Source organism: Lycorma delicatula, chromosome 7 (genome assembly GCF_047948215.1).
Source record: "Lycorma delicatula isolate Av1 chromosome 7, ASM4794821v1, whole genome shotgun sequence".
Classification (NCBI taxonomy): domain Eukaryota; kingdom Metazoa; phylum Arthropoda; class Insecta; order Hemiptera; family Fulgoridae; genus Lycorma; species Lycorma delicatula.
In genome coordinates this window covers 45,418,954-45,446,566 of record NC_134461.1, presented here as the reverse complement: position 1 = coordinate 45,446,566, position 27,613 = coordinate 45,418,954, and the positions used below count along the sequence as shown (strand labels likewise).

At 32.1% G+C, this 27,613-nt stretch overlaps 1 protein-coding gene across 1 annotated transcript in view; it reads left to right on the top strand.

The window, feature by feature from the left end:
- LOC142327908 (uncharacterized) overlaps positions 1–20,728 on the top strand; it is a 109,501-nt gene extending 88,773 nt beyond the window's left edge. Inside the window, exons 7-8 of the mRNA XM_075371275.1 lie at positions 2,987–3,181; positions 20,581–20,728. Coding sequence (XP_075227390.1) covers positions 2,987–3,013 — 27 coding nt within the window. The 3' untranslated portion in view covers positions 3,014–3,181; positions 20,581–20,728. The remainder of the gene's footprint in view (positions 1–2,986; positions 3,182–20,580) is intronic.
- Positions 20,729–27,613: the final 6,885 nt, after the last annotated feature.

Below are 27,613 nucleotides of genomic sequence, written 5' to 3'. Positions count from 1 at the left end.
TTCGAGGGGTTGATAATTCATTCGCTTCGAATAATAGATATTTTTCGTTTAAAACATCGTTTTAAAAAATGTGTTTCGCGACACATCGTTTAATTTCGCTCTGCCATTCAGGAACGGTGTGAGGATGAGTTTTGTAAGCGGCATCCTAAAGGTATCCCCCCACAAGAAAAAGTCAGGAAAGGATAAATCAGGAGACTGAGCGGGCCACAATCCCTTCGAAATCAATTGTCCACGAAAACACTGATACAAGAAAGTCGGCTATATGAGCCGTAGCATTGTCCTATTAAAACCACGTGTAATCTATCCGGTCTGCAGGTATAGTGTTTACAAATTGTTGCACCGTCTGTATGTAGCGCTCATAGTTCACAGTGCCGGAAAGAATGTATGAAGTTTCGACTACTGATATTGCACGCGAAACTCCCATTTTTTGTCCGCAGAGAGGAGACTAGTGCACTGATGTGGATTTCCGTACGCGAGATGCGTGAATTCTGTGCGTTCATGGTAGTTCCATATTGCTGGAACCGTGCCTCGTCGGATCGAAACCGATCGTCCAATTCATCCCCGTCCGAGTTATGACATGAACCCCTGACAGAAAGCTACACCTTTACCAGTGTCTTCAGGTAACAACTCGTGAACGACAGGAATTCTGTGTGAACGCATCTTTAAACGCTTGTTCCATGCCGTGCGGGCGTTACCAAAAAAGATCGGACCGGTTAGATAGACGTCGCACAGATTTCTCGGGACTAACAGAATATAAAGCTTGCACGTCGATCGACTTTTCTGGTGCTAGCGTTTTCGGTCGAGCGCTTTTGGCTGCGTCTGCCGCATTCCCTGTCTCTTGATTCTGCCGTTTGATGGAGAACTACTTTTCTGTGAAGGCGTTCTGGGTCTGGGCCTAACTGGCACATCTAATGTATCGGGAGGCGACGAATATAATCTGCTGCATTTTGTAACCCGTTTTACCTCTATTAAACTTGCAACAAAAGAAGAAAACATTCTTCCGTGAGATTGTGTCGCTCTTTGAACCGTCTGTATTTTAAATAAATGGCTCTACGATTTTTTAAATCGTTTGATAATTTATTAAAAACGGCAAAGTAAACACGTATGAAGTATTTTATAAAACTTTACGCTTGACAATTATCAAATATGTACTATACTTATGTATATTGAATTTTAAAGTATAGTAAACCTCTTTACGGTTTCCCTAAAAAGTTAAAACAAATTTTCAAAATGCATAAATAGGCTGTTAGAAAATTGTTTGGCGGCGATAAATATGAATCGTGTAGATTGATATTTAGAAAATGAAATATTTTTAGTTATCCTTGAGTTTATATTTATGAATGTGCATTCTTTTCCAAAAATAGTCCCTTTTTAAAAAAATAATAATATCCATGCTATCAAATCTGATAATAGAACTCTCTTTTTCTGTTTAGCTTCTGGAACTACTGTAAGGTATTACTTCAGAGAATGATATGTATGAATGTAAATGAAGTGTAGTCTTGTACAGTCTCACATCAACTATTCCTGAGATGTGTGTTTAATTGAAACCCAACCATCAAAGAACACGGTATCCACAATCTAGTATTCAAATCCGTATAAAAGTAACTGCCTTTACTAGGGTTTGAATCTTAGAACTCTTGACTTCGAAATCAAATGATTCACTATGATAAGTTCACCACTAGACCCCGACCGGTTAATGCCGATAAAGAACTTCTTTCTTTTTCTGTTTAGCCTCCAGAACCACCGTAAAATATTACTTCAGAGGATGAATGAGGATGACGTGTATAAATGTAAATGAACTAAAGTCTTTAAAATCTCTGGTCAGCCGCTCCTGAGATCGGTGTTAATTGAAACCCAACCACCAAAGAGCGACGGTATCCATGATCTCGTAATCAGATCTATAGCCGATATTAGAACCGGTTTCATGTAACTCAGCGCAATACTTTGGCTTACGGCAAAGGACCTTATGCTTCTGTTGCGACTTTAAATAGATTACCAAATCGTTTAAATTGTCTCCCGACAATTTATTTTAAATAGAATTAAAAGATTTTGTTTTACTAACACAATATTATTTCTGAAAATGAAATTCTAAATAATAATTGAAAATGTTTAAAAAACTCTGAATTTTCTGCACCTTATTCAGCTTATTATTAATATGTACGTAAATATGCAGTAAAATAATTTTCATTATGCCTTCTAAATTGTTAGTTATTTTTTATACTTTGTATCTCCATTAAAATACCATAACATTATTTCATGTTTTTATTTTTTGCATTTAGGCCGACTACAAACCACACAAATGTCATTTCTTCCGCTTTCTTTTTCATTTCCTTCAACATTCTTTTGTTCTTTATATATGTTTGGCATTTATTTTTTTTTGACCGTTTCACTTTCGTATGTCTTTTCCTTCATCGCACATTTCTAACTCAATTTTACGTATTTTTTGTCAGATTAGCTTTCTATCATTCGTTTCCTGTTCACTGATCCCTAAGTTCTGTAATTCTTTTTTCATCGTTGTAGGTCCCAAAGTTGCTCTTTTGTTCACAGATTTTAATGAAAATCTGTTTATTTAGTCGCTGTTCGTCCATTCTGTACACACGACCCAGGAATTTCAATCTCCACTTTCTAATTTATAAACTTAAAATATAAATACATGTAAGCGGTTATTTTGTGACGCTAATCTGATGGTTTTACCTTGGCTTTCTACGATTCATCCGGCAAAGGCTGACACAGTTCCTTTTCTTTTTACACGGAATAGTATACGAGTACCGTTTATGAAATCATCTATATAATGTGTTGTTATGAATCGATCAGGATAAAAATTTTATTTATTTATGATTCAATTCAACAGAGGATTATACAGTCTATTTAACAAAATTTCTACAAAAAAAAACCTCCTTAATATTGCATAATTACAATGCGCGTATTAAATCTTATAATTCACAATATATTACAAACAAACTGAATTATAATCTTTTTTTTTCAGATATGTTTTTTAAAGAATTTAATTTAACTCATCTTAACGATTGCTTTATTACAATGTAATAATTCAGATGAGGATATTGCAGTCTGGTATGGAATTGACATATTTACACACTGGGGGGGGACCTCGGACATTTCTTTAGAAATTATATTAGAAATGTTATGATGCCGTATATCAACATCCACTAGCTATTATAAGGTCAGTAATATATTTGTTTTTATATTATTTACTATGTTTTTTCTTAATTTTTACGTAAATATTAGAATTTCCTGTTTAATTATATTATATTTTCTGTAAAAGACCCTGAAAAAGATATTTTAATTTTTTTATACTGTTAACAGCCTATGATTATCTTTGTCATTCTTTAGTACTTCTCTTCGTTATGATACTTTTCTATCATTTTTCTTAAATTGTTCTCATATATATATATATATATATATATATATATATATATATCTTGGTCTATAATTTTGTATCCTATTTGATAGCTTTAATATATAATAATCACAAACATCTTACAAACATGATGTTACTATCATATTGACGCACGAATTAATTTTATTCTTGACGACCGACTATAATAAACATAATAATTTTGATTATGGATTATTTGAATTTAAATTAACATACCTGAAGATGGAGTTACAGCTCCGAAAGTACTAGGATTTACACTTTTTAAATTGTTGGTTAGTAGAAATTAATTTATACAAAAATAATTTTCATTAGAAAAATACTGTAGCCAACGTGATATAATGTGTTGATTTACGGGACAGTTCGACTGCAGGGAAGTCCTGGATTTTATAAATTTGATTTGTTTATAAAGTCAAAGCCAAATTTTGTGTTGTTAATCTATAAAAATGGTGAAATTAAAAGGTCAGATCAGAATGTCAAAGTAACGTATTATTTACTGTTAATAGATCGGTCGAGTGGCCGAAAACAAAATAAAACAAACTTAAGAAAAATAATAATGAAACCGATTTCAAAAGAACCACACTAGAGATGAAAAATTGCGCTTTCTTAAATCTTTCAATTTTAACGTATTAGAAAAGTTTTAATTATTTTATTTTAACGTTTTTATAATTTTATTTTTATTTAAAATAAAAATATATCTATAAAAATTTGTCAGAAAAAATCAAAAGAAGCCAAGAAACTGCTTGACATATAGTTTGACATATGGTTCTGGTGTGTAGAAATCTATATTATTTTTCTGTTGTACTAATTTTCTTGAATTTTGTTTGAAAATATATCCGACAGAAAATTATAACAAAATGTACGTTAGCATGTTGTTATATTACAACATTCCAGTATTAAGTAATGTTAACGATAAATCTTATGTACAAAGTCAAAATTTTGTCTGTTTTAAGAAAAAGAAATTCATTATTATACGAGGGTTATTTTGTTTTCAAGGTCCGATCGGTCACGAAATTAAAACCACAGTGATAATAACAAATTTTTTATTTGTAACAAGTACTTACATAGTTACGCTATTTCTTTACATAGTCGCCACTCCGATTTAGACATTTGTCGTAGCGCGGTACAAACTTTCCAATACACTCGTCATAGAACTGAGCCGCCTGTGTTTTCAGCCGTGTTTCTACGCCGGTCTGCAGCTCGATGTCTGTGCCAAAATGTTGTCCTCCTAGCCGGCGTTTCGTGTGAGCAAAGAGGTGAAAATCGGACGGAGCCAAGTCCGGGCTGTATGGTGGGTGATCAAACACTTCCCGACGAAAACGCTGCAGGAGCTTCTTTGTTACAGCCGCAGTGTGCGGCCGAGCATTGTCGTGGAGAAAGACAACGCCTGATGACTACATTCCTCTCCGCTTATTCTGAATCGCCCTTCGTAGACGTTGAAGAGTCACGCAGTATGAGACTGCAGTGATGGTCGTGCCACGTTCCATGAATTCCACCAAGAGAATTCCATTCCGGTCCCAGAACACAGTAGCCGTACGCTTTCTGTTGGAGAAGGTTCGCTTGAACTTCTTTGATTTACCGGGAGAATGAGAATGCATCCGCTGTTTGGATTGTTCTTTTGTTTCTTCAGTTTCGAAATGGACCCGTGTCTCGTCCATTGTGACAATTTTGTTCAAAAAAACTTCTTCATTGTGGTAACGCTGGAGAAACGTTAGGGAGGCGTCCGTTCTCATTGTTTTGTGATGGTCGGACAGCAACCATCTCAAGAACCCATCTCGGCCACAGTTTACGGTACTGAAGTCTCTCACTCGCAACTGTGTAGAGAGCTGACCTTGAAATTTCAGGAAGCGAATCGGTCAATACAGAAATTGTGAACGACGATTTTCTCGAATCGCCTCATCCACTCGCTCAACGAGATCATCGGTTGACACTCGCTTCCTTCTCAGACCGCCTGCATCATGAACATCTGTACGTCCTGCTTTAAAGTTACTGCACCGTTGACGCACTTTGCTGTCATTTATTAAAGTTTCACCGTACACGTTACTTATTCGTCGATGAATTTAAGCCGCATTACACCCCTCAGCCTGAAGAAATCGAATTAACGCACGCACCTCACACTCGGCGGGAGATGCTATTGTTGTAGACATGTTTACGCGCTAGCTGCGTGTTCAGAACAAAACGAAGTGACGCGGCGTGATTGAAGGCCATACTAGAAACGCTGCATAACACATATGCGCAAAGGTTCATCCGACTTTTGCGAGGGTTTTTATTTCGCGACCGATCGGACCTTGAAAAAAAATAACCGTCGTAGATGTAATATGCCAAAGTTTAGTCAAAATCGGTGGAGTAGCTCTGGAGATACGAAGTGATTTAGGGTGTGAGACTTTTTTTTTGGTTTGTTTTACCTCCGGGTCCGCAGTTAAGCAATTCAATCTGCAGAGATGAGATGAATGTTTTGTATCGTGTGTGAAAAATGCCATGCCTGACCGGGATTCGGACCCAGGACCTCCGTGGGAAGGCCGAGATGCTACCACTCGCGCCACGGAGGGCGGCAAGGGTGTGAGACCTAACACCGAACATACACACACGTACATACCAGCAACCGGAAAATTTCCATCCGGATTTTTGGTTTTTTCCGGTGAAAACCGCATACGCCAAAACTGGACCGATTACCATACTTTCCCTTCTAAAGTTATAGCTCTGCTATAAGCGCTAGGCGGGAAAGTAATAGTAAATATTTATATTTTCAGAAAGTGGAATAATTAAAACCTTTCGTATCAGTTTAAACGCATTAAATAATCCGAAATGTTTTTCTCTTGCCAAAAACTGATGCACCGATCATATAAACAGATTTAAAGAAATCTCTATTATAAATACTTCTTTTATTTATTTCTTGTAACAGATATTTCTTGTAAAAATGTTTATAATTTTGTTATTTGCTGTTCAATTGCGCAAGAGATAAAACATATTCGTTATCAGAAGACAATATCACTACGACTGAAAGCTTGTAAATTCTTTTACCCACCTACTCGACGTACACCACCATCACCACGTTACTTCCACACTGCGCCCACATCACCTCTTGGACGCCAAACCTAATTGTTCCAAATACGATTTAATTTTTAATGTAGAGCGTTTTTCTAAATATGTTTGTCTATTATTCAAGATTATAGAGAGCGAAGTAAGATTATAATAAATAATTGTATAGAATATAAGGATTAACGGTCTTCACCGCTAGCCTTAACTGTTATTTCATCAACTAAAACCATCGTTCCATGTTACGATATAACTTTATTAATAATAATTAAAGGTTACTTAACGATCACATTCTTTGTTTTTGCTACAGCTTGTAGCGAAAAGCAGGACTCTTATTTCATTTTCCCTTTTACAGTGGACTTATTAACAAATAGAAGATAACGAAACGATTTTATAATCTTTAGATATAAACCTGAAGTATAATTTGAATAACAGTGCTTGCGTAGCTACTTTATTGAATGTTTAATAAAGTTAACTCTAGCAGCTGCTTATCAGATGTTTACGTTTCATATAATCCCAAATTAAATTAACTTATTTTCTCGTCATGCAATTATTAGATTTACGATAATTTACATTTAAGTTCATAGAATCTTTTTTTTTATGGACGGGCGAAGAATAACAACAAAAAAAATACTAATACGTATTACAATAAAATTAAAATTAATTATAAAATCGACAAATAATAAAAGTAATAATTAAAATTGCTAACATGCAGTGACAGCGACTTACAAATTCAAAAAGTAACAATTCAGAAATTAACAAATGAAAAAAAGTAAAAAAAATAATACTGACGTAAGTAATTAATCAAAGCTAATATTATATTAATGAATGCAATTGAATCAAGAAATGAAAAAAAAAATTAAAGTAATCAGCTGAAATAATAAAAAAAAAACTCCCGTTCAAGTTCAAAAATAGTAAATAATTAAATTAATTATTTAATTAGAAGAGAGAGTGATTTGTTCCCATTCTCTAAGTGCACTTGTTGCAATTCGGAACAGAAACATTAAGGATGTCTTAATTTCAAACATCCTGTCCATTTTATGCGTTTTAAATCAAGGAGGACAGCGATGCATATTTGTATGGACTCCAGGGCATGCTGGTGTTACAGGTAATGAGAGCGCAGGCGAAGCAGCCAGAAAGGCAACAGTCTGAGATGATTTGGATGCATTTCCTGTAAGAGTGGCAGATGTTAAAAATTGTCTAACTAACGTAGTAAAACACAAGTGGAATACTGAGTGGAGGAGTTTAAATACAAAATTAAACTCGGTGAAAACTTCTCCATATAAATGGAAAAGCGACGTGAAGTTGACTCACCGAGAACAAGTAGCTGTGACCAGACTTAGAATCGGTCACACGCGATTAACAAATTCATATTTGTTAACCGGCGATGAGAGACCGATGTGCGGTGTTTGCAATAAAACACTTACAATTAAGCATCTAATAGAAGAGCGTACAATATATGAGGACCTTAGAAAGAGGTTCCGTCTAAGAAATGATATTACTGGTGATTTAGCTAATGAAATGAAAGAAAAATAGTTGCATATTTACACGCCAGTGGACTTCTTAAAAGTCTATAAAAATGGAAATTTTAAGGCCGTGTTAAAGAGTCTCTAAGAGGTAGTTTCATCCATATATGGGAGTCTCGAAGCGTGGCACGTATAGTGACGGGAGGTAGCAGCCATCTTGCCTAGTCCACCCTGGCTTGTCTGCATTCAAGAGCGGCGAGTCGGGGTGTGTCCAATGATGGCATGGGGGACCCTCAAGGGTAGACTGAGGGCGCGAGGCTATGGGTGGGCGCTATGCATGCCTGTAGCCTGTTTATATGGAGAGTCAACTGCCACGGCATCCTGGCGCGACTGATATTCTGCTTAACGGCCCCGAGGGTGCTAAAATTAACAAATAATCGAGACAGGTAGAAGAATTCTATATATAAATACTTACGTCAAAAATTAAAGCGATTCATGATATTATTAATCTGTTATTTAAATTTATACTGTAGCAGATAATTTAAAAAATAAATATTGTCTACTGAAATCATGGAATTAATTTAAATTACAAGTGTTCACACACACACACACACACACACAGCGAGAGAGAGAGATGATTTTTTATTATTTTCCGTATGTTTTGTATCGTATGCAACAATAGTTGTGATAATAATATGTGTGATATAAAAAAGTTATAAAATATTTCGTTCTATTATCTTACGATTTTACTGTAAATCATTTGAATTTTTTTATTTCTTTTCCTTTTATCCGATAAAGGTTTAGTAACGTTTTATACTTTTCTTATTTTGTATTTTTCTCAACCGTAAAAATAAATATTAAGTAAAACATCGGAATAAGGTGGTATAAAGTATATAGAATATACGACATAAATTTACTAACTCAAAATCCAGTTTTCAGATTCAAATATTTACACATTAGGTGATTAACGAATGAGATTGTATGCGATCTGGTTAAGTAAGACGTACGTAGTGTGTTACATTATTAGACTAACTTGAATTTTGCGTTAGTTTCTTGGAACTTACGTTATTCGGTTTTGTTTTGTATTTTTTTTTGTTGGAAAATTTTCTAAAGATAATACTGATAAGTACGGGTTCGAGTAACTGGCTTTACGGCAATAACATATATTTTAGATGTATCTAATGCGCTTGAGAAATATTGACGTGAAAATATTGAAATATTATTAATACATTCTGAAGTCAATAATTTGTTACTTAAAAACTGTAGACGGTTTTCTGTGGTACTAAAAAAGATTTTATCAGTGAATGTACGTAAATGGAATATTACAATATTTTTCTATCGGCGCGAGTGTTGTTACGACTATACCTATTATATAATATTCACGAGACGTAATTTTTACGAGATGCAAAGTTCCGTTTAAAAATGTATTAAAACCATTTTATAAAATTGATCGACGTTTGTTTTTTTTTTACTATCGGCATAGAACGTTAAAAACCTTCTCTGGATATAACGCTTAATTTAAATCCAAATTATTTTTATAGAAAATTTAACCCGGATAAAACTTTGCCGATATTATACACGGCAAACTCACACGGGGAGGGAGAGAGTTTGAGCGAGAGAACGATCGAGATGGCGCGTTGGTGTAGGGGAAGTAGGAGTATACGAGCGAAAATGTTTCATCAATTTTATGATAAACCAAATATAAAATTAATTTTGTCCGTAACCGGTTTTTTTGCAACGCGTGCTTTTTAACTTTTAAATAAATAGGTAATGGGAAAACGATTTCACAGAGCAAACCGGATTTAATTCTAAAACTAAAGGTGTACAAAATGTTTTATTAACTTTTCTATCCGTTTCAATTTATCTGAATACAAAATTCAAAGTTCAACGCGAGTATAATGATCTGTAATTTTGTAAACTTTAATTTTTATTTACGATAATTTTTTTTACGTTCTTATAAATAAATAGAGGTGATATAAAATAAAAAAATGTTCGGTTTTGTTTTCCACAATCTATTAGGTAGATTTCATAAGAAAGCTACCTATGTAACGGATACCGTGATTTAACTTCTGGAAAGTTTTGACATATCTTCGCGTTTTTACATCCTCCAGACATCAAAACTACCGTCACTTCAAAAGTTATACATATGTATATTTCACTTTCTTGTGGACACAATAACTGCCGTAATTTTCCGCCGATCACTTTCAAATTGTTCTGTAAAAATAACTCGTCAGAAAATCTCGGTGGTGTTCTTTAACCGCCAAAATCGGACCGTGGGAATAGAAACGGGGGGGACTTTTTCGAAAAAAATAAAATATCGCCCTAACTTTCTTATTAAGCAAAATATCGAACTCGTTTAAATTTCCTACTGATCTTTGGATAAGGGCCTAAAACATATCTAAGTCAAGGTTTTTGATATCATCAACCGTCGGCCCAGGGGGGTGAAAAAAATGAGGGTTTAAAAACAAAAAAAAAAATCATACCTCGCTTAATAGGCACAGTATCGAATCGGTTTAAAGCGGTCGTTAGTCCTCTAAACATTACCTAAGACTTTTGTTTGAAACAATTTTTTATGACCAACCCTTACGGCAAGGGATGACCAAAATGTTGTTGGAATTGTAAGAAGATATGCTTAAATAGCTTGTCGTATGCTAAACACGTGAAACTTTTTTTCATATGCAACCGTTGTTGTATTTAGTAAATTTGAAGTTTTTCTTAAATTTAAGGTGAAAGTTTTCTTATTTTCTACTTAGCATCGATGAAATCTACCTCCGCGTTCCGGCATGCCGAAAGGGATTTCTTTTATAATATCTTGAATTTATTCAGTATTATTAACATGAAAAGTTCATTCGTTTATTCCTTAAGTTTTCCTTTGCTTGTTTTTGTATACCTGTAATTATAACGTACCGATCGTAAAAAGTCTAATTTATTTCACAATTTTATTTATATATTTAAATTTATTTTCATTTAATTTACCTTTTACTTTTCCATCTAGAGGGCGTTACAGCAGATCTATAGCTGTAGAAGGGAAAGTATTGTAATCGGTCCGGTTTGGGCATGGCGTTTTGACACGTAAGGAACCCATAAAACAAAAAAAAAAAGGATGGAGGTTTTTCGGATGTTAATGTTCGTATTTGGTGTGTGTGTTCGGTGTCGGCCTCTAAATCACCTTCCGCTAGATCGCACCCCGGATCAAAAAATACTACTGTAGTCGTCTGCTATGTTTTAACGTCACAGATGAATGAACATCACAGAATTAAGTAAACGAATACTTTTTAAATTGTAAAAAAATAACTCGGTCTAGCTGGGTCTTGACGAACCGGATCGCTCGGTTTACTCGGTTCTTGGTGCGTTAAGCCTCGCGGCTACCGTACAACCGTACAAGCGAAATTTGTTTAGTTAGTGCCGATTATCGCCGCTAGAACCGCCACATCCGCGCGAATTAAATACGGTATGTGCGCGTGCTTTAGTTAGAATTATTATGTTACGTTCCGCTTTTGCCGTCGGGTGCTAGAGCTCTCCGACAAGCTATGTTCATACGATGTCCTACGTCATAATACCGCAAGGAGTGGTCATTACGATGCAGCGACTTCTATTCATTCGGGGCCCGAATCCTGCAAAGAGCAGTCGTATTTTCGATTTCGTCCGGATGGACGATTAGTGTTACTAGTAGTATTTTTGATAATGTTCAAGTCTAGTTATATTAGCATTTATTATTTTCAATTTAGTTTGTCGTGTTAGTTATTATGTCAAGAGTGTAACGACATATTAAACGTAGCGATTCAAAGGCGACAAGGAGTTGTTTTATTTCATCATCTACAGTCCATACTCGCTCTAAAACCAACCGCAAAGGTTTTACGGTCCTCCGCATCGCAAAGGATCTAACATACGTTTTGCTGCTAAACTTGATCTCCAAACCAAACCTGTTTTAATGCTGATCACCGGCATAAAACAGGCTTAGATTTAGGTTACTAAATCTAAGCTAAGTGTCGATTTAAATATTAAATCTGTTCGATCGACTCGTAATTCCGATCGTACCGTACTTCAAGAAACTCGTCTTGGTTTCATAGTCTCTGGTCAACTCCCTACTAAGCCTAGTAAACGGAAAAATAATTCAGATTCAATATCGCTTCTTGTTAGTAACGAACAACTTTCCTCTTAAATAGAGACATTTTGGAGATCTGAAGAGATCGAAGATCGTTTACCGACTGTGGAGGAATCCTTTTGCGAAAAACATTTCCTTCAAAATATCTTTCGTGATCAACAAGGCAGATTTGTTGTATCTCTTCCTCGTAAGGAAAACTGCACTTTAGGAGATTCTTATGAAAATGCGAGACGTCGTTTCAATTTGTTACATCGTAGATTTCAGAAAAACGCTAAACTTAAAGAAGATTACTTCCGTTTCACGAAGGAATATCAAGAATTAGATCGCATGCGACCTGTAGATTCATTTCAGTCTAAGGTTCCATCTGAAACCTTTTATTTGCTTCACCACGGAGTATTTCGTGAATCTTCCACCGCTACTAAACCTAGAGTAGTATTTGATGGTGGGGTGAAAACATTGAACGGCTAATCGCTCGATTCAATTCTCGCTACGGTCCAGTAATACAACAAGATTTATTTTCAATCGTAATTCGTTTTAAAATTAAAACGAATACAACTTTACGTGCCATCAGGAGATATTCCCAAAATGTATAGACAAATTCGCATCGATACTCAGGACTTCCCATCGCAAAGAATCGTCTGGTATGATAATGAAAACTCATCAAATACAGTCCATACTCGCTCTAAAATCTATCAAATTGAATTAAAATAAACGAAAAAATATTATATTTATATATAACGATAAGTATTTTAAATTAACTTGTGTGTATGCGTATATAAGCCTTGCATCAGAAACAACCTATAATTTTTCAGTTATTGTTGTACAAATCTGGTAAAACTACATAATAGTTATTGTATTATCCTATCCAGGAAATAATTTTGGAATAAAAGTTTTAACAGACTTCCATGAAAGAAAGAGACTATAAGTTCAGTCCATTTATTTTTTGTGTGTATCCGTTAAAGCATTACTCTTCATCAAATGCTTTTATATTATCGGCGAAGTAGCTTTGATCATTCAGCGTTAAGATGCGGTTGTCATATTCACGTAAAATATAATTTAAAAAAAAAAAATAAGAACCTACATTGTTTTAATTTTTTTTTATTATAACGACATAGCAACTTTACAATCTGTTCAGCAAGATAATTGAACAATAAGTAAATAAGATCTATTTGAACTAACATTAAGCAGCCACAAACCCAGCGGCTTGTTTAATAATGAAATAGAAGAGCACTCTGTACGGCCAGACCGTAAAGTCACCTAATTGAAACGATAATGCAGATCAAGAATATTGTTCCTTAGCGATCTTGAAAAATCATCGATCGTGTTAACCAATAAATTGACCGCCAAATTATTCGGGTGACGATCAAACGATTTTGATACCGTAGGCTGATCAGAGAGATTTCCTGCCGAACGGTTCGAAATTTAAGATCATTATAATATATGAGGCTGTTGCTTATGTACTAAGGTATGTTTAGCGTTTTCCGCAATGTTTTTGTCTAGTAGCGTTCAAGTATGTCAATAGTGGAGTTACACACGCTGAACCCCACAATTCAAGCCCGTAAGTCCAAATATGCTTCAAAACTCATTTATAAATCGATAATTTACTTTCTCTATTTCCTATCCGCCAGTACTTGAGATCCAACTGATGTTTCGCCCAAATATTTGCAGTCCTGAGATCTCGGAATCGGAATAATGAAGATAGAAACAGTAGCACTGTTCCTTACTAAGGAACTTGACGCGCTTTGATTTTGTTTCGTTTATTTTTGTTTTCCACCGCGTAAGCCAAGATATAATCTTGAATAAAACGAAACGCAGTAGTCGGATTTTCTTAGAAAGTAAGAATTTTCATCGTCAGCAAACGTTGCTACTGTGACATCTGCCGTAATCGGCAAGTATTAATTAAAAAACTGAAGAATTTTTTTTTCATTTTCTTGTCATCATCATTAACTTACTATTGTTTTTGTAGCAAAATCATATAATATTGATAACGTTACTGACAAAACCTAGCTTACATTTTAACTTTGCTACCGTTGTTGGGATCTCGTACACAAGAAAAGCTGTGAAGAATTTTAAATGGAGAATTTTTTTCAATTTTTGAGTTCCGTTAAAAATACCCTCTTGGCATTTTTGAAATTTCCACCATTTTGTCAATAAGGCGGCCAACAACTTAATTTTTTTTAATGGAATCCTTTCCCAATTTGTATCGTACTTTTAGATACGACATATAATATTATAATATGTTTTTATTTTTTTACATTTTCCCTTAATCACAACCGTTCAGGAGCTACATCTCTTCTCCTGTTGTACCTATTGAGGGTATAAGGATGATTCAAAATGAACTTCACAACTTTAAAAGCGTATAAAAATTTATGTAGATAACACTTACAGATTCGGTTTAAGTCTCATTTCATAGAAAAATACATCAAGTTTGTCATCCGACGTTCACTTTGGTTCGATGCAGCTTCCATTTGTTGTGCGACATACATCCCACCTGAAGTGAAAGTTTTCTCCCGGATTTCAGCTAACCCGGTGAAATGAGATCGTACTGAAATTTTTAGTATGTTAATTAAGGGACAAAATTAGTGAATTTTTATGGCTTTTTACCTGAGAAATTGAATAAAATATGTTCCAGAATCTTATATGCAGTAGTTTCTGAAAAATCTGGCGTGAAATTCAGTAAATTGGAGTAAAAACGCCTTTTTTTATGTTCGACGTACAATAATTTTGTTAAATGGGTAATAAACGCATAAAACCTTTAAAAAAACTTGTAGAAAATTTAATTCTGAACAAAATAGTGTAAGATAAGTGAATAAAACAAAAAAAATATCTATACGAACATGTTTGTTCATATAGAATAATTAAAGGGCAATTTTGCATATAGTATAATATTGTTTTAAATTTTTTTTAATTTTCGTAAACATACATATATATATAGCCTATAAGATTCCTGGTAACGTAAGGATTCCGACACGAGAGTCACACATCTAAATCGGTTCAGCCATTGAGCTGTTTCGGTGGAACAAACATAGGAGTATATACATCCTAAATACATTACAGTCCTTTTTGGACAGTCGTGTAAAAACACTAGTAAGACAATTTAATACGTATGAGATACGAGGTTTGCGAATCATTCAGAACGAAGCGTTGAGATGCGAGTTATTAAAAAACAACCCGTTTGTCTGATAATTTTTTCAAATTTTTTAAATTTATATAAAAATATATATATATATATATATATATAGACGAGGTGCAATAATAAAGTAATGAGACTGATTTTTCTTTGCAAGATGTGGCAACCCTGCAGCTTGGGTTGGCACACCATCTTTGACCTTGGTCTATAAGCTACTTCTAGTCCAAGCGGCACATTGATGCAACTGCTCGGTCGTGAGTTGTGCTGTAATAAGTGAACACGTGTTTGTGTCTCTCGGCACAGAAATGAAACCGCAAAATATTGCGCGACGGTATGCCATTTCTTTTTGCGTTAAATCGGGAGAAAACGCGACGAGAACTTACGGTAAGCTTCAGAAGGCTTTTGGAGAGGAGGTTATGTCAAGAGCTCAAGTTTTTCGGCGGCATAAAATTTTTAGTGAAGGCAGAACGAATGTCGAGGATGAAGACCGCAGTGGACGAGAAGAGAAGGATTGTTATTTAGCGATATCAAAACCTAACGAGTAAATTAGAAAACAAAAAAGAAAAGTGCACCGTAATGGCATCGTTGCCGGCATTTTCCAATAAAATTCGATTCAATTCAAACAATCGATAGTTTTAAACTTTAGATCGGCTCCCGCAATCCCAATATTCCCCGAAAGTATATATATGTATTTTTTTTTTTTGTTTATTTACATTTTCAATTTAATAGGCGTAAAAGGAAATAATGTGGTGTCCGCATCAGATTTTTTAATTAAAAAATGCGCCTAAGAAAAATATCACCTCAATTAGGTGAAATCTCGAGATACTGCTGGTGACCTTGGTCTACAACCTCACCCCCGTGACTTTTTAAGTTGAAAATTTAGTCGGCATCAATGCCTCGCATATAGAAGTAATGCGACTATGTTTGGTCAAAATCGGTCTAGTAATTCTGGAGATATAAAGAGATATAGAGACCGATACCGAACACAAGTATGTACGAACTTTATCATCCGGGAAAATTTCCACTGATTTTTTTGGGTTCTTTAGATTTCAAAACTCAAGATCCACTGAAAACTGCATATGCTCATATCGGACCGATTACAATACTTTCTAGAGCTACAGCTCTAGAAGGGAAAGTAAAAATATATATACGTAATAAAAAATAAATGCACCACGCCTTCCTTTTTTTTTTACATATTTATTTTCCCCGCCCAACACCTCAGCCGAACCCGAAATTAAGCATAAACTCAGCTCGGAGGGGTGCCATCGCCTCAAACTACCTTTGCGGGAACAAACCCCTACCCAGGCAGCCGGGACTCGGTCATTTATTGTCATGCCATGCCTCTAACGAGGGGACACCAGTGAGCTCCCCCCACCGGGACTCCGGTCTTTATGTATCGTCTCTAATGAGGGACCCTCAAAGGGATTCCCAACTGGAACTACAGTCTTGACGCCTCGCCTCAAATCAGGAATCCTTAAAGGGATCCCCCACCGGGACTAAGGTTTTTCATTCCCCCCAAATGTGCTGCAAGGGTGTTCCGCTCGATCATTGATGATAGGACGTCGGAGCCTCCCACACTTCCCGATGAAATTCGTAACTGTCTTTTAGTTACGTCATGGTTTTATTGTATTGTTGTTTAGAAATTCTTTATGTAAATCTTCTGCGATAGGTATTATCCGGTTAGAACTGTAAATTTCTTTATACAAATGCGGAGATATGAATATAATTGTTTGAAATCTAATATATAAAGATTATTTATTATAAACAAAATTTTATTATTCATTTTTTCAAACAATATTACCAAAGGAAAAGCGATTCTTTAACCTGAGCCGAAGCCGGAATCCCGACTGCGGCTTTTTTTCATCAAACGGAACCGTGTTATCAAATAAATAATTATTAGATTAGATAATTACTTCTTTATATTTATGTTTTTAAATAATATATCGTCTTTAAAAAATATTTGTTCGTCGATTAAATTTTTATTATTACAATATATATGATATTTTTCCAAATTAGAAATATTATAAATATCTAAGATTTTCATGAAATTATTACGATCGGATGTATGACCGTATTCTATTATATGTTGCCGGAATGCCGACTGTGGAAACATTTGGTAGTCGGAATTGCGACCGCCAAAATATCTTATATAAAGTAGATTCAAAGGGTACAAACCGTTAGATTTGGCGATTTCTGGTACTTATTTAAGGGAAGAATTAATTTTAAATTTAGCAAGTCGTATCTAGAAAGATTTGAAATAATTTCTGTATCGCTATTTATATTAATTTAGTTATTTATTTTAATATATAATTTGTTCATTATAACAGTTAGCGACAGTAACGTTTTTAATTATTTCTATTTCTTTATTTGAAGAAGTTTTATCGTGTTTGAGGTATTTTACGACTATATAACAATTAATTAAAAACACCCGTGTTTTGGGAGCATGGATGAAATTAACGGTAATTAATTATTGTGTTATTTAATATGTCTACTATATATTTCTAATTTTATTTGGTTATCTATTTTATTATGTATTTTTATATCCGTAAAGTTTAAACGATTATTATTTTCTATTTCCATTGTAAATGTTATGTATTTATCAATTTTATTAAATTCATTTAATATATACTTCATTCATTTTGAACTTTTTCATTATATATATATATATAGTGTCATCTACATAATGTTTATGCAATAGTATATTATGTTGAGTCAAAATTTTATTGATATAAGAATCTTCTAAAAACTGCAAATATATATCTACCAAAAATTGCAGACAACGGTTCACCCATAGCCAAGCCAAACGGTCGTTTGGCTTTCGTTGGGCATTCTGCAAATACTAAAATATGACGTGTGTAAAATTTATCAGCCGAACGTCATATTTTAGTTCCATGTAGCACGCTGCTACATGGAGACAAAAGTTATTATGGAATTGGGCGTGGCAGAACATGAGCTAAAATCCCCCTCTACAAAATTGCGATAAGAGTGTACGTGAACAAACCACATACAATCAAAGATCTGATAATTTCCATTCCTCAAGAAATTGAAACTGTGTCAAATGAAATGTTAAAGTAAGCCGTGCAGTGCTTTGAGGAGAGGCTACGAATTTACGTCCGAAAAGAAGAACAGCATCTTATTGATATTCTTTTTCAAACCTATTGATCTCAAAAATGTAATAAAAATATCATTATTTAATGTAAATTTTTTTTTTAATATATATAAAACAACCGAAATGATTCAACAGTCAAAAACATGCGTTTTTGACCCTTTATTTGTCATATTTATCATCAACGGAGCAAAATTTCTTTTGGTATTCTTTTAAATATCTTAGTCATATATAAAAATATCTTTATTAAAATAATTCTATTAAATTATTTAACAAAATATCTCATAAAAGAATTTAAATTAGAACAAATAAAATTCTTCATATACATATGATCATAAAAAATGACATAAGACATACCAACTTAGAGAGAGAAATAATAAATACATAGAACGATTAGAGAGAGAGAGAGATTGAGAGAGAGAGTGTGTGTGATCATATGAGAGTGTATTTACGAGTATGTTAAGAACTGTACAAAGATAGCCTCTTTGATATTTAACTACTCATGAAAACTCAATTGTCTTTTATATTCTGAGTCAAATACGAGTTTATCATTCTCTTAAACACTCATTTGTTTCATAAGAATTATGCGTTATATTTCATAGTTTTTATACACCAATAAAAATAATAATTTTAGGAATGATAGAGCTAAATGTAATTTTTTTAATTCTTAAGAAAGAATAACAATGTAGTAAAAGAAATAATAAATTTCCTCTTTTTATTAAAAAAAAATTATGCTACTAAAGGTGTGTGTGTGTCTCTCTCTCTCTCTCTCTCTCTCTCTCTCTCTCTCTCTCTCTCTCTCTCTCTCTCTCTATATATATATATATATATATATATATATATATATAATAACATAGAGAGGGCACTTTTAGACTATGTAAAACAAATTGTTAGGGATCTGCAATATAACCTGTTTACTAAAATGAAACAATTGACACTAGATAGTGAATCTTGTAGAGCTGCATAGAACCAGTCAATGGACTTATGGACTTAAATAACATATTAGGCAAGTAGGGCACTTTTAGACTATGTAAAACAAATTGTTAGGGATCTACAATATAACCTGTTTACTAAAATGAAACAATTGACACTAGATAGTGAATCTTGTAGAGCTGCATAGAACCAGTCAATGGACTTAAATAACATATTAGGCAAGTAGGGCACTTTTAGACTATGTAAAGCAAATTGTTAGGGATCTACAATGTAACCTGTTTACTAAAATGAAACAATTGACACTAGATAGTGAATCTTGTAGAGCTGCATAGAACCAGTCAATGGACTTATGGACTTAAATAACATATTAGGCAAGTAGGGCACTTTTAGACTATGTAAAACAAATTGTTAGGGATCTACAATGTAACCTGTTTACTAAAATGAAACAATTGACACTAGATAGTGAATCTTGTAGAGCTGCATAGAACGTGTCAATGGACTTATGGACTTAAATAACATATTAGGCAAGTAGGGCACTTTTAGACTACGTAAAACAAATTGTTAGGGATCTACAATGTAACCTGTTTACTAAAATGAAACAATTGACGCTAGATAGTGAATCTTGTAGAGTTGCATAGAACCAGTCAATGGACTTATGGACTTAAATAACATATTAGGCAAGTAGCGCACTTTTAGACTATGTAAAACAAATTGTTAGGGATCTACAATATAACCTGTTTACTAAAATGAAACAGTTGACACTAGATAGTGAATCTTGTAGAGCTGCATAGAACCAGTCAATGGACTTAAATAACATATTAGGCAAGTAGGGCACTTTTAGACTATGTAAAGCAAATTGTTAGGGATCTACAATGTAAGCTGTTTACTACAATGAAACAATTGACACTAGGTAGTGAATCTTGTAGAGCTGCATAGAACCAGTCAATGGACTTAAATAACATATTAGGCAAGTAGGGCACTTTTAGACTAATTAAAACAAATTGTTAGAGATCTACAATGTAACCTGTTTACTAAAATGAAACAATTGACACTAGATAGTGAATCTTGTAGAGCTGCATAGAATCAGTCAATGGACTTATGGACTTAAATCACATATTAGGCAAGTAGGGCACTTTTAGACTACGTAAAACAAATTGTTAGGGATCTACAATGTAAGCTGTTTACTAAAATTTGACTAATTTAACTACTTGTTACTAACGGTGTCAAAATATTCTGTGAAAATTATGCCTAGCCTTCAAGTATTACATTGGCTGTAAATACCTGCATATATGTAATAAAATTTATAACAGTTATACTTAAATACAATAAAACAGAAAATAGTATTTTTAATAAAAAAATATAAATACATATGTATATGTTTTTCTTCAACATATTTTCTTTCCATTTCAGGATATTTCATTAAAGAATGGTTATTTATCACTAAGCCGTGAAGGCATTGCATTTTGTACAGGACTTAGTGAAAGATTAGGTCAGATAGCTGCACAGTGTAATGCTGATCAGGCCCATGGTGGTGGGGCAAATATAGATGAATCAAGATTTCAGGTAATAAATTTATTACTTATAATATATGAATTTTTTTTGTTAAAAAATATTTCATTTAAAAATTGTAAATGATCTAAGGACTGAAAGACATTTATCCAATGATGAATTCTGTTTTATTAATCTATTTAAAAATAAATTTACTAATTAATGTTGTTCTAAATAAATGTATGTATTATAAAATTCATTTTTTACGCTTCCAGTTTTTGTTTTTCTTTGATTTTTGTTATTGACCTAGAGATCTCTTCTTCATCAGAATATTTTTTTTTTATAATTTACATGAAATAACAAAGTGTGCAGTATTATTTTCTTTTAAATTGTAGAGAAAAATAATATTTTTAATAAAAAGTATAAATTCATATGTTTATACGTATTACTTCGACACATTCTCTTTCATTACAGGATGTTTCATTAACTCCTTATTTTGTTATGAGAATAACTAGCACAAGTTTTAGTTTGTTAAAATGTGCTACATACATAAAATAAAAGTATGTTATAAATAAATAAAAAAAATGTATATCACTGAGACATTCTCTTTCTTCTTATTTTCTTGTTTATATAATATCATAAGATATGTTTACTTTTTAAAAGAATAAACCAGTAAATGATTTTTTTGAACATATATCAGTCAAAAATTTTGACTATTTAATATAAACTTAATAATCTTTTTTCTTTATATATTTAAAAGAAGTAGAACTGTTTGACCTTATTATATCCAACTGTCCAATAGACTTTGCTATGGAATTTAAAATGATAGCACAATTTAGCTCAGTGTACTTACTGTAAAATTACTATTTTATTTGGTACTAGCAGGGATACTCAGTTTGACCTAAGCATTGGTCATGTACTAGCATCAGTCTTAATGGTAAATATTGTTCCCAGAATTTATGAGACCAAATTAGTTATTAACTACAATTTTTACAAATTTTTTTATATGCAGGAGAAATAATTTGAAAATAGTTTGACAAGTTAGTTAACTTACATTAGATGAGTAGTTAATTTGAAAAGGTTAATTGATAGAAACAATACAAAATGGGATATTAATGAGCTGTTTGCATCAGGATTTATTTAACTAGTAAGATGTGGAAAGACCATGTTCATGACAATATGAACAAAAAAATCTAATTTTGTAGGAGTAGATTTCAATAATTATATTTTTTTCTAGATAGTAATTTTATAGTAATTGCCTGGCTGAAAAGACTTTCATAATTGAAAGGATTCTCTGAGAGTGGTCAGTCAGGGAGAGCAGAGACATTATAAACTCAACTGAGTATTTTACGCGTTCACTTTGGCAAAGATTGAGTTAATTATCAAAATATTTTTATTTTTTTCATAAAGTGAAGATGAGAATTATTATTTCACTTTTAATTAAATAAAGACGTGAGTTGTCAAGAGTCTCTTGATCTTTTCAAAAGCAGAAGTTTAAAAAAGAAGCTTTAAAAAATTATGACGTTTGACAATAAACTTCATGTACTGTAAGACTTCTATTTTTGTTGATGAAGGGCTTTTTAATCCAGAACTTAAGAGCATCTGGGTGGCTAACACACCTCAAACTTACAATGTCAAAGCTTTCACTGGCTCTAAGGAGTATGATTATTTAAAAAAGAAGGGATTGTGTATCCCAAGCTTACAATTTTAAATTAAATGGAGCTAAAGCCTTAGAAATGTCTGATGTTTACTGGATTCCCAGTATTTTAATTGCAACTTATTTTAGATCACCTTTTTTTAAAATACTGCTGCCGTTATGCAGTATTAAATGTTTTTTTTAATTGAGAGGTACTAAGGGGCATAAGCCCTTTGGAAGACAGGTGGGTATGGATCCTTCTTCTATTATGATTCTTAATTATTTGTCAGGTGTAACACATTTAGAAAAATAATGATTATAACAATAGTTAAATTTGGGAATTTAAAGCCCATAATGGTAACTAAGCAAAATTTCTTGGTCATCATTACATATTTTAATTTTACTGTTGGGAATCAAATTTTGGGGAAAAATCATTTGAATATTGCAATATTTGGATTTTTTAATAGAAAAGGATAGAGCCCACTGGAGGCAAGAAGGCCAGATCATCTTGGACAGCTATATGTTGCATTCTTTTTCTTAATTTTTTTTTCTGAAAATAAAACATTTAGAAAAATAAACAAACAGTTTTTAAACCACAGTTTTTATCTTTTTGTTGGGCTCAAGAGATGAACATTTTAGGTGGCAGTAAGGTCTGAACTTTTTGTTTTCCTATTTATTTTTTTAAGTGTTTTTGATGGCAAAACACATTTTTAAACAGAATGGTTAGAATATCACCAATTTCAATTTTCATTCATTAAGAGGCTAATAGGCTCAGAAGTAGAAGGTACTTCAGGGAGGGTAACAGAATCACATCTAGTTGGACACCACTATTTTTAAATTTTTTCTCTTAAAATAAAGCATATCTAGGAAAAAACAAAATAATTTTGATATCACTGTATTTTTGTTTTTGTTAACTGAAGAATGGGTTGAAGAATAAGGGCTTGAAACTTTTGGGATTCAAGGTCAGAACCTTTCCTTCAGCTATGATATTTAATTTTTTCTCAAGATAAAACACACTTTGAAAAGTTAAATTTGCAAATGCAGCATTTATTCAAATAAACATAAACACTTTTTTTTATTTTTACAGACAATGGCAGCAAGGGGGCTTCCATTGTCCTAACCTCCTTCGGTAATATGTTTTTTTCTGAAGGTAGAACACATTTTGAAAAAAAAAATCTGAATTTGGGGGATCCACAAGGAGTTATAAGAGTTTAAAATCATTTTAACATTAATGATAATATGCTATTCCTGTAAAATCAGATTGCAATGCTTAGTAGATAAATTATTTTATCATAATAGGAATTTTTTTTCGATTGATTATTAATATTAATAATCAATCAATTTACCCTGAAGATTATCAAAAGGATGAAATTGAGGAGTATTTAGGGGTTATATAATTATTCTTATGATACTTGAGAAGGTAAAGTTTTATAACAGTCTTATCACATTGTGACAATTTCTCACACCAGTAGTTTAGTAGTTTCTGAGACTATCCCAAACACCTAAACTATATAATATATATATATAATACAATATATATATATATATATATTAACTATATTTTATAATATTTAAATATATTTCTGACTGAGAATGCACGATCCCACAAAAGTGCTATCATGATAAAATTAAGGTAAGATGTGTCTTATCTGTACTAGGTCAATATCTGTACTGTGTGAATATACTGTACTAGGTGGTTTATGTTAATAGAATTAAAAATATAATTTAACAGTGCAGAGGAATAATATGAATCTTAAAAAGATTAATTTCTATTAAAAAAAATGTATATATATTTAATATTATATGAAATATAAATCACCAAAACACAGTAATAAGTTAAACTTACCATTAATAATAATTTATACCGTATTAATTTCCAACTTATCTAATTACTGTGTTTTGGTGGTTTATACTTCATATAATATTCAAATTTATCAACACAGAGGTCAAAATGTTGATGAATTATTAGAATTTTCAACATATATATATATATATATATATATATATATATATATATATATATATGTGTGTGTGTGTGTTACATATTGTTATATTGTTCAAGTTTTGGCTCTGCCCAGTCCATCTCTTGGGTCAGAAAAAACTGATGAAACATCATGGTAGTGTGGAGAGGTTTATGAGTTATAACCATGATGAAAAACAAGGCTTATTAAATCATTGATTTTATTAATCTTAAGTAATTGATATCAGCTGATTCGTTTTTAGAGAAATGTAAATGAATGATTCTCTTAGTCTCGTTATAAATGCGTTTGATTTACTAATTTGACAATAAATAATTTATTTTTTCTTGAAATATCATATCAGTCAATGAATTATTTTTTTGGCGAATCTGGCGTGTAAAGTTTTGTTGGCTAAACCGGCTGGATGTGTTCTACTTTTTTTACCTTGTTACCATAGTTATTTTTATGTACTTAAAAAAAAAATTGTGTGACTAATCATAACAATCTTCTGTGTAAATTAAATAATCATTTTTTGACAGTTGTAAATTCTACTTGATACTGTTGTGAAATCTTTATGTATATCATGCTTGTTAATTGTTATTTATCATAATATTTTCTGAAATTGATATACTCTATGTATTAATATTTTTTTGTGGCTGTTCTGCTATTTTGGGTCAAGATTATATAAATAAAAGACAATTTATGAAATGTTTTGGAAACTTTGTTTGGTTGCTAAGACTATTTATTTATTTGTTTTCCATTTTTTATCACAGTCACTATCAAATCCCAGACCCTGAGATCCTCTCAAAATATATTAATATAAGATCTATATTAAGATAATATATAGAGTTATTATGTTCATATAGTTATGATTTTCTTTACACTAACAAAAAAAAACTTTTTCATTTATTTCACACTGTGAAAACCTTGCTATCTTTTTGGGAATAGATTTATGTTGCAAGAAATTTAAAAGTCAAGATCTCACTGTCACCCAGTAATAATATTGCTTAGCCAAAAAAAAAGAATGTTTACTTAGATTTTGGCATAATAATTTGTCACTAATAAATAACAACTGCATGCAAGGAAACTGCATCCATTGTTGTTAACTTTGGTAACATAGATCTCCAAGATCATAAAATATATTTATGCAAGGATAAATACACATGCTTATAACCTTACTTAACCAGCTCCTCTTTTACCAGTTGGTATCAAAGTTATAACTCTGTTTCATCCCACTTATTTTACTTTATTTCTGTTTTGTTCACCTTCTAAGGTTGTCAGAAAGTGATGATCTATCCCCTAATCATCCCTCAACACTTCCTTTAACTCCTTCTTCCCATTTTCTTCTCAAACAATTGGTTGAAAACTGTTGGGTTCTTTCCTTCTTATCCTGCTTTTTAGCACAATATATATCATCTCTGCATGTCTATCCTTTGTGAACAAATCATCAGAATTATGTTTTTTCTAATATTTTTATAGTTGCACTACTTACAAAGACTTTGTTTCATAACTTGGTTTGTTATTCGGTTGTGTCTCGTTTTTTTTTTTCTGTTTGTTGAAAATACCACATTTCCATGGCCTAGATTTTACTATAATGCCTCTTGTTAAGATTGCAGGATTCACAGCCATACATAAGAGTGTATATAAAACATAATACACGAGATAATCAGCTTTCCCTTTTTTATAATTTCACTTTTCCGGTTGACTAATATATTTTAACCAGTAAAATTAATAATATTTTTCTTTTTTTTGTAATTTGCAGGATGCTAAAGAAATTCTTACACTTGAAGTTCGTAAACTTGTAACTCCATCAAAATTATTAGTACGTAGTAGCAGTGCTGTAAATAGTATGAACTCATCATCAGCTGAATTTCAGATACATTTAGCTAATTGTATTACACTGCTTAGACGGTTAACTGAGCTTAGTAATAAAATGGCTGAACACACATCATTCCCGCTTCATACATGTAATTTAGTTGTTAAAGTGCAAGACGTAGTCGCTGTATTTAAAGACCTTCTTGCTACTGAAGGCCAAGAAGCTCTTCTTACCAGGCAAGCAGAAGTTTTAGCCAGCGTTTTGGCAATATTGCTCAGAAGTCTTAGAGTATTTACACCTTAGTTTTAAGTACGAGTATTTGTAATATAATTTTTATCTACATTCTATAAAATTGTATATATATTATAATTATTATTATTATCATCATTATTATTGTTACTAATAATTTGTTACTTTTTCATGAATAATTAAAATTAAAATCATGCCTATTGAGAGAACATTAGCCTGTTAATTGTAATGAATGATTTTTTTTTCATTATTTAACTAGAATGTAATTTTATTTGAGAACTTCAGTTTCATATTTCAGAAACTATCATTTGGTTAATTATATAATTTCGATAGATAAGTAAAATTAATTTTGTTTTTATAATTTCAATACTAAATTTCAAGCCTAGAATTTTCATAATATTTTATGTTATGTTGGGAAAATTGGTGAGTATTTATTTCATGTATTTATCTATTACAGTTATAATGTTACCATTATTTGTTATGGTTTGTTGAATTTATTTAAATTTTTACATATGAAAAAAATTTATGTATATATAATGCTTGTGTGTGCTTATTAGTATAAATACATGGGTACTATAATTTTGTTCAGCACCTATATTTATTATGCTAAAGTAATCAAAGATATATATTTTTAAATTGTGTATCTGAACTAGATTTAAAGATTTTGTTTTAATAAAACCATTTTAACGCTTTAAGGACCAGCCACTTTTTTAATTCTCCTAGAACTATTGGTCATTTATTTAAATCTCCTTTTAGAAATTCAAGTCACTTTTAATAAAAATTACATTTCTTAGAAAAAATTTACTTTATACCTAGTTTTTCATAAAAAATTTTTATTTACAAATATATTGTAAAAACTTCTTTTAAAAATATGAAAAAAATTCACATTAAAAGTCTAAAAATTGCTTATATTTTTTTATGTAGATTGTTTTTTTAGCATGGAATAACTGGAAACATGGACTGTAAGCTACAAAATTAGACATGTTGGCTTAGAATATAAATTCAATATAAATACTATTAGAACAATATGTTTTCCTTTTTATCACAAATTCTAATAATCTTTACTTATGCACCCTACTGATTAAACATCATACACTTGTTTTATTTGACTACCAATCTCATGTAATGATCAAAAACAGTAAAGATCCAATTAAACAATGTTAGGTATTATTAGTATGTATGGACTTGGCATTTTTTATTTATTTCAACATAATACACAGTGTTAATAATTACAATTTTTATTTGTTTGTTAAAATTTGTAATTTTACCTACCACCAACTGGAAAAAAAAAATATT